Raw genomic sequence first — 8,380 nt, 5'->3', positions numbered from 1 at the left:
TTCAGCTAGCACTGGGAACTATTCTTTGACACCAAACTGTACAACGCACGAGGTAACTCTTGCTCACATTATCAAGGGAGGTTGTTTTGTTTCTATTTTTTTCCCAAAGAAATCAGATTTGTCCTGTGCGCACAATGAAGAAAACTCCAGTAACACTGCAATGACAAATGTAAAATACACATCACTACCAGATAGAAATATACAAGTTCTTCATAATCACGTTCCACAATGACGTAGGTAAGTAATTTCAGTCTTGGGAATTGAGGCCATTATAACAACCCATCGAGATTCTTGTGGACGGTCTGGTTCTCCTTTCCATCGTCAGAATCACCTTGAGGTGTGTACTGGACTTGGTATTCCTGGAGGATTTTAAAAACATCATGGTGTCCAAAGTGCAGTGCTTCATCCATCGGGGTGTTATTCCACCTGTAGCAAGCACAGATGGGATCATTACTCAACTACTGCATGAAGACAGCCGCCCGGCAGCCCCAGGCTTTCGGGCCAGGTTCCGTGGCCACACGTGCTCAGCTGCTGTCGCAGTATTACAAGCCAGAATGCAAAGCCACACGGAGGCACTTAGAGTTCAGACACCAGTCTGAGACACCCGGATAATGAGGGCAACAGAAGGAGCTTTATGGAGAGATCCTGTTTCCATAGCCCAGAGGAAACGAGGAGGGGCCTTTGGAAGCGAAGTCTAGTATTGACAGAGACTTAAAAATCAGGTAGTGTAACATCATCCTAACCCGGTCACAGGAAACTTAGGCCCCTGTGAACTCAAAAGTCACAACAAACCCTAGCATCTTGCAGGTCTCCAAATACCTCATGACACTAAGTACATGTTAGATAAGCAAGGGCTGCGCAGAGGAAGGGACTCTTTCATCATATCCGGCAAGGGCAGGAAGCTGCAGGCTCAACTGTCCACTGCCTGCCCAGAACTTCTCCACACTAGTGTGCTGCTGGGAGGGGGAGATGGAGATGGACAAGAGCTGCCACCACAGCAGAGTCAGCTGAGCGCTCTGCGGATGGAGAGCGCACACAAAGCCCAAGCCCAGGTGTGCCCCTCAGCCCGGGTGTGCCCCTCAACCCAGGGTGCCCCTCAGCCCAGGGGTGCCCCTCAGCCCAGGTGTACTCCTCAGCCCAGGGGTGCCCCTCAGCCCAGGTGTGCTCCTCAGCCCAGGGGTGCCCCTCAGCCCAGGGGTGCCCCTCAGCCCGGGTGTGCCCCTCAGCCCAGGGTGCCCCTTAGCCCAGGTGTGCTCCTCAGCCCAGGTGTGCTCCTCAGCCCAGGGGTGCCCCTGAGCCCAGGTGTGCTCCTCAGCCCAGGTGTGCCCCTCAGCCCAGGGGTGCCTCTCAGCCCAGGTGTGCTCCTCAGCCCAGGTGTGCTCCTTAGCTCCTGGGACCCCTCCACTCCATCTGCTAGCTTCTTACCCTGCTGCCCTGCCCCTCCTCCCAGCTCCCTGCTGCTTTGTACTGTTCTGTACCTGTCCCGATCCTTTCTTCCTCTTAATAGGTCACACTGTGAAACCAGAAAGTGCCCAAGTTTGCATTTTAAATGTTTCTGGTGGCCTGTTCTTAATTTTTAAAGCCAGGTAAGTAAAACTTGACATATCTCTGTTTCTGGAATACCATCCGAGTCACTGGCTTTTCCCTTTTTCATGGCTTTCATTGGGGAAACTTGTGCTCTCACAGGACCAAGTATCGGTGTCAGCTCTTGGGAAAACTGCCACACCATCTTCTTTACATCTCTCCATGACACAATGAAAAGTACAACTGTAATGAATACACTGTTGGCTCTTGCTACTTTATAATCAGGTAACACTGACTCTGGGTCTAGGCTTCATTTCTGGAATAGCTGAGTACACAGTTACCAAGTTATTTAGCTACCTTTTGCCTGTAAGAGGGAAACAGACCTCTATTTCTACATGCTTAGAGGCCAATTAGGAATGGAAAAATTCACACAGTAGATATTTCCAATATATATTAAGTATTGTTTGAGCTGAGCTATAAACACAGAGCAACACTTTCAGGTTCTTACTCCAGAAAACCATGGTGGGCACTATACCAGGCAGAGGGGAGGACCTTGAGGCTTGAAGACTGTAACACAGCTTACTTCAGTCATCCCTTTTCATAACCATGGGAACGGAGAGAGCGCCAACATGTCGCCATCTCACAGAACTGCTATATTTCAGATACCAACACTTTAGCTTCTCAATTTTTGTAAGCCAAACCAAGAAGACGTAGGCCCTTAAAACAAAGGCTTAGCAATCCGATAAGCTAGCTGATGGTAGTCACCTTGTTCCAAACACTGTGTGTCATCTCTCCGGCTTCATGCAAACCCTACCCGTCAAACAGCAGCGAGCACAGTTCTTGCAGCCATCTAAGCCTCTCCTCGCTGTGCCCTGGTGGCTCAGCTGGCCCAGTCTAGGATGGCTGCCCTAGTATCGTGCACAGTGCTGCATACTTAGTGCTGCCTTCAGCCCCATGCTGGGGGGTGGCCACATGGACCAGGAGGGAGCGCAGAGGAGCAGAATGCTGGAGGTTACCCTTCCCACTGCACGCAGAATCCCCTTCACTGTTCACTCCCTTCAAAACTCTCCTTCAACGGACTATGTAAAAATCCAACTCCTCCAAAGCCTTCTAAAATTGACTGCAACCAACCCAGGAATACCAAGCAACTCCAAAGCACTCAAGATCTGTTTCCTTACAAACTTTCTCACACGTCTGCATTGTCTACCCTGTGTAGTTAAAAGTCTGTGAGAACAGAATTCCCATTTTCTCTTTTCAAACACGAAGACGTGCCTTCTCATGTGAGCTGCCTGGTGGTCACACCTGACATTTCTGAGTAAGATACGACTCTTGGGCATGGCGCGCGATGTCACCCAGGCAGCTCGGTTTTGCACGTTGCTTTGTGAGACACCGTGGTTAAGAGGCCCTTGGTGGATTCACATATAACCACTACTTACCACTGCCATGCTGTGTATTCAAACTGGGAGTTAGCAGTTGTGCTGGGAGGTAAGTACTCACCTGTCCTTGGGGAAAGGGTTTACTTTGCAAGCTTCCAGCAGGAACTTCACAACTTCAACGTGACCTGCACTCCCAAACACACAAAAACATATTTTAGTCTCAAGTAGAATTTAGATCTGTTAAAAAAAAAAAAAAAAAAAGCTGCAGTGGTCTGTGTGTTACCCTCCGCCGCGGCTACATGCAGCGCTGTTCTCGAGTCATAGTCCCGCTGTTCCATGTCCATGGCCGACAGAGCAAACCTGAAAAGTCACAGCCAGCCATTCACTACTGAGGCTACGTTTAACCCAGTGCTAACATTTACCCCGTCAGTTCAATCGAGGCCTCTCATTCAGGTGTCATGCTCTGCCGGACCGTGGGTCAGTGCCAGGTGGCCTCTCTCCCTTAACTCAGCCTTGGAGTAAGATGAATAGCTGGCTCTCTCAGAACTAATGTTAAACTTAAGAATAGGGGAAAAAAAATGCCTATGGTAAAGCAACATAATTTCAGCTTGATCCCCATTCTTTAACCTACATTGCCAACACGTACCAGTGAGGCGTTAAAACAGCAGGGACATCAGCTGAGCCACGCCCACCGTAAAGGTCAGTTGCAACTCTCTGAAAGGGAACTTCCACTCAGTATCCAGTAGTTCATGGCCTTTCTAATCTTGGTAACAGGCACACCACCTAACACCCTGTCTCCTCCTTCATCAGAGATCTGTTACAACAAGCCACTAGCCAGTTAGTGTACCAGTTACCACAAGGCCTGGGCTTTTATGGGAGGACAAGTTCCCAGGCATGAGACACTGGAAGTAGGGAGGTCTAAGTGGAAGCAGGGTAGTATATATCTTATTTGGGTGACTTTTATTAGTTGTTAGTGAGACCTTAGCCTTAAGACAGCTGCTCGACCAGATGCACCTCCAAACACCTAAGCCATAGCATATCCGCCCTGCCCACATACCTTCGCAGGGCAGACACATCGCCAGTATATGCAGCAAACAGAAGGTTTATCACCGACTTTACCTGTGAACAAAGAAAAGCTAGATATTTATGGGAGAAAACAAATAATGCCTGCCATGTAGTTTCCACGTGCTTTCAAGACTTCTGCGGGATTAATCAGATCTCTGGTACACATCTAAAGACACACAGGGACTGATAGAAAATTAAGTAGTAAGATACATATGGGAAAGACTAGAATATTGACATATACTGGGAGCTCATGACACTGACATCTGCAGTTAGGACAACTGAAAATTCTTTTAAAACCTCATGTAGCATGCCTCACATTCAGCAAGTCTATGTGGGTAAAAGTCAGGGCACAGACAAAAACTAACTCAGGCTATGTTAAGTGTCTCATCCATGCTAGCATCACTGTCCCCACTAGTTACCGACTTCCTTGCAAATCCAAGAGACAGAAATTAGTGTACATCACCATAAACCTAGGAACAAAGCTGCTCTTCACCGGAGTCTTGATTATTGCCCCGAAGACTGGTGTAAAGTAGGGCCTTGTGGCACAGAACAGAAGGCCCTGCTTAAAGTCCCTGTTAACAGAGTCCTCCAAGGCACTCTTCCAGTGCCATCTACTTTTGAGTAACCTGCTTGTTTTGTAGTGAAATGGAAAAGGCTGGTTATTCTAAAACCACCCACTTTCGTCCCGCGTTCAGACCACCCATCCTTGTTTATTACAAGACCAGACACTACTAATCATACACCGCCAAGTTCACGCCCTGTGATGTCAGTGTTCGTTCTGATGACTCAGCTCAATGGGACTAAGTGGTAGAACCATTAGTCTAATTGTAGCAGAGTAACCCAGCTCTCCAGGAACAAAGCCACAATTCTGGGACCACTTCCTTCCAGACTGGAAATGGGACATTTCTTTCACTCTACAGCTCTCCTTTCCACAACCTGTGCACTGTAAAGCTGACTGCAGACAGTTGCTGAACTTCTCCGACTTTGTGCACTGAAAGCGTGCCCTAGAAACTAGCCCAAAAGATTCTCCATGAAAAATGAGGGCTCTACAGCTAGTTATGTTCTTAAAATGTTAAATTCCCCTGTTGGAGACTCACGAGCATATGGGAATCTGTAGAGGACTGAAGTGTAGGGACCAATGTAGCAATGAGAGTGGTACCACTGACCTGCTATCCCCTCACGCGTCCACGCCTGCCCACCCCTTCAGCCCACACACTCCCCTTCCTGCCCCCTCACTGCTCATGCTGGCTTCTACGTCAGTGCTGCTCCAGAGCCACGAAGATGGTGAAAGCACCTGAGCATCATTCCCCTGCTTCAAGTTTGACTTCTAGCACAGGTGCTAAAAACAGGTTCCCCGAGTCTTTTGGTGACTTGGATACCAAGTGGCTGGGTTATGAACCACCACTCATGAATGCAGTGTCTGGTGTGTCCAGAAGAGGGCATCACACTCATTGGACCCACAGTTACAAACAGTTGTGAGTCACCCACAAGGGTGCTGTGAACTGAACTGGGGTCTTCTGAGAGAGCAGGAAGTGCTCTTTATGGGGGAGCCATTTCACCAGGCCAGGATGCTTTAATCCCCAACTCCCCTGTGCTGCTGGGCCACAGGAGACTGATCGCCTGTTAGAAATGACTCGCTTCCAGTTGGCCACTGCTCAGTTTCTTATACTTTCTGCAAAGTCCAGGGTTAATGAAGAACCTCGCTGATGACACTAAAAGAGCTGGTTACCATTTCACTGACATATAAAACCCATTTTCACGACTCGCCATACACTTACACAAACTACCACCTTCTCATACACTTCCTTCTGCCTGTCTCAAACCACAGTATCACCCCCGATGCACCTCTGTTGACCACTGTGCACACTCCATGGCCTCGTCGCACTTCAAAGGCAGCCACTAGCTTTATTTTCACCAGTGTCCCTCACATGAGCTCATAGATTCCTCTGGGCAAAATGGCTTCCCAATCTAGACCTTTCATATCAAAGGTCTGTGGCTACTATCCGACTCTATTGACCTCACCTGACTCCCCTGCCCACCTGGCAACTGGGCCATGCCCCCAGGCTATTCACACTCCTATTATATCCACAATGGAATCCTGGTTTGTGCTGCCTTCCCTCCTTCAGACTGCTCTGCTTTGTGATGAATCAGTTCACCGCTTGTTCATTCTAAACCTCAGAAGTCACTGCATTTGCTTGTTGAGTCCTCCACAGGGATGGCTAGCTAAAGCCAAGGAGGGTAGCCAGCCCCGGCCCCTCCTACCGAAGTGTGAAATACATAGTGCACCTGTGGAGCGAGGAGGCCTCTGACAACCCACATCTAGGTTACGCAACTAACCCTCTGACACATTTACAGGGCCCCCTCACTTCTTAGCACCCATCTCTACTGCTGTAGGCTTATCTAGGCCACAGGCTTGTTTCAAGTGGAGGAGTGCAGCAACCTACTTACCTCTCTTACCCCAGCCAACCAAAATGGCAGCACGTTCCGTTACCTTCCAACGTAACTACAGAGCTCAACTCTACCGTGACATGCAGAACTCAAATGCTCCACGCCTTGGTTATACTGCATGTCAGTCCCTTTCAACACTTACCCTACCAGAAGTTTTTGGTCATCTTGCATTCAAAGCCTCCACTTCTCCCAGAATCCTTTTCTCCAGTAAGACAACTCCGTTTCTGCACCCAGGTCTATTAGACTCTGCCTTTTCTTCACTCCTTCTCTCTTAATTTGCTTTTTCTTCCCAAACTATTATTATCCACCCCCAGCTTACTTACCATCCTAGTTGCATTAAATATAAGCTCCATATGAGCAGAAATCTCATTTTCTTTTTTTCAACTGTACCCTGTGTGCATTGTGTAGCTGTACACTAATACTGAGTAAACAAGGAGTCTTGCAAAGCACCACTCAACGCTACCACTGCCTGCAGCTGAGAAGCCTTTGTACAGCAGTTAAGGTTCTTCAGTCTTGCCAATCTGTGTCTCTCTCTCTCAGTTCCCACACAGCAGGGCTGGTCTCACGGAAGCCCTTGCTTCTGCACCTGGCTGCCTCAGTGCCTGTCCTTCTTACCTCAGACTCCTACCTGTCCCGTTACAACATGCACCTTTCCCCACAACCCGAATACGAATTCTGCTCTTCAAAGTATCGCCCGCCCATCCATTTCTCAATGAGATGTGATAGGTACCTCTCTGTGAGCACTAATACAGTATGTGATTGGAATTTATCTCCTAGGTTTGCCTCCTATATTTGTACCACTACATATGACCCTATGGTATATGTACTTTGTATCTTACCTCCCCCATTACAGAAAAAAAAAACCCTCCAGATTCTAATGTGCATATCAATATATTACCCATAGTCCTAAAATGTTACTTTTTCTAGGTGGTGAAAATCCTTGTTTTAGTTACTGTACACATGAACTGCATGCCTTTGCTTTGGGTTGTGTTTGCTCTTCTTCAGTGCTGAGGTTTGAACTTAGGGCCCTGCACATTTGAGGAAGGGGTTCTGCCAGTCCTTGCCCTTTAAAATCCAGAATTTAGACCAAGCATCTTTGAAGATAGTTTTTGTGCTTTGTTTAGTGACTTAGCCATTGATAAAAAGAAGTACTAAGAGAAACCTTTTAAAATAAGGTCTAGGAAGGGCTTACCTTACAATATAATTAGCCTTAATCCTCAAGCATGTCCCAGTTCAGCAATAAGTACAAATTTAAATTACAGAAGAAAGCAATGACTACAACGAATGTCTTTTTGATAAACTGTAGTGACATTAACTTGCCTTAACAAAAATCACTGGTGGGTAACTAAACATGTACGTTTATTATTATTCTCATTGAAAGCAAAGGCCTAAATTTTGTCTAATCAGTAGAAAGTTTAATTACAAACTCTCTCTCTCTCCAAGATGGAAGGTATCACGTGCCTGGATACCACTTAACAGTACATCACAAATGCCCCTCTATTTCAGACTCACTCTGTTTTAGAGTGGCTGTTTGAAGTCCTGGCTGGCTTTGAACTCAGATCCCTCTCAGCCTGTAGGATTCTGGGATTACAAGGATGTGGCATTACACATGTACTGAGCTTTGAGGTGGGGCATCAAGACAGAAAACGACTAACAGCTGCTTCACAAGAGAGTATCACATTTAGGTAGGGGTAATTCATTTCTCTTTCTGTTCATTTTTACTGAAATGCCCTCTGGAAGGGATATGGTAACAGTGAGGGGAAGGGGCACTGCGCAGCTCTCATCTAGTACCAGGCCAAAGCACATAGGCCTGCTAACAGTGAGGGAGGCTCCTCTTCACAGGAGGGCTAGAAAACAGTGAGTTAACAGTAACTGCCAGAGGTATAAAACCTGCTCTGACTCCTCAGCAACATGCAAATACAGAGCAAACACAGCAGGGACAGGGGCCTCCTCCGTGAATTGAGGGT

General features: G+C 47.4%; 1 protein-coding gene across 2 annotated transcripts in view; it reads right to left on the bottom strand.

Annotated features, from left to right (window-relative positions):
• The window catches only part of Gls (glutaminase), a 68,978-nt gene continuing 60,598 nt past the window's right edge, over positions 1-8,380 (bottom strand). For both annotated transcript variants that reach the window (XM_051153798.1, XM_051153801.1), the window contains 4 exons: positions 3,958-4,019; positions 3,184-3,260; positions 3,022-3,085; positions 1-426 (listed from right to left, as the gene is read on the bottom strand). In XM_051153798.1, coding sequence (XP_051009755.1) covers positions 270-426; positions 3,022-3,085; positions 3,184-3,260; positions 3,958-4,019 — 360 coding nt within the window. In that variant the 3' untranslated portion in view covers positions 1-269. The remainder of the gene's footprint in view (positions 427-3,021; positions 3,086-3,183; positions 3,261-3,957; positions 4,020-8,380) is intronic.

This window comes from Acomys russatus, chromosome 12 (genome assembly GCF_903995435.1).
Source record: "Acomys russatus chromosome 12, mAcoRus1.1, whole genome shotgun sequence".
NCBI lineage: Eukaryota > Metazoa > Chordata > Mammalia > Rodentia > Muridae > Acomys > Acomys russatus.
Note: the sequence above shows the minus strand (reverse complement) of the source record. Positions and strands in the feature narration are given on the sequence as shown.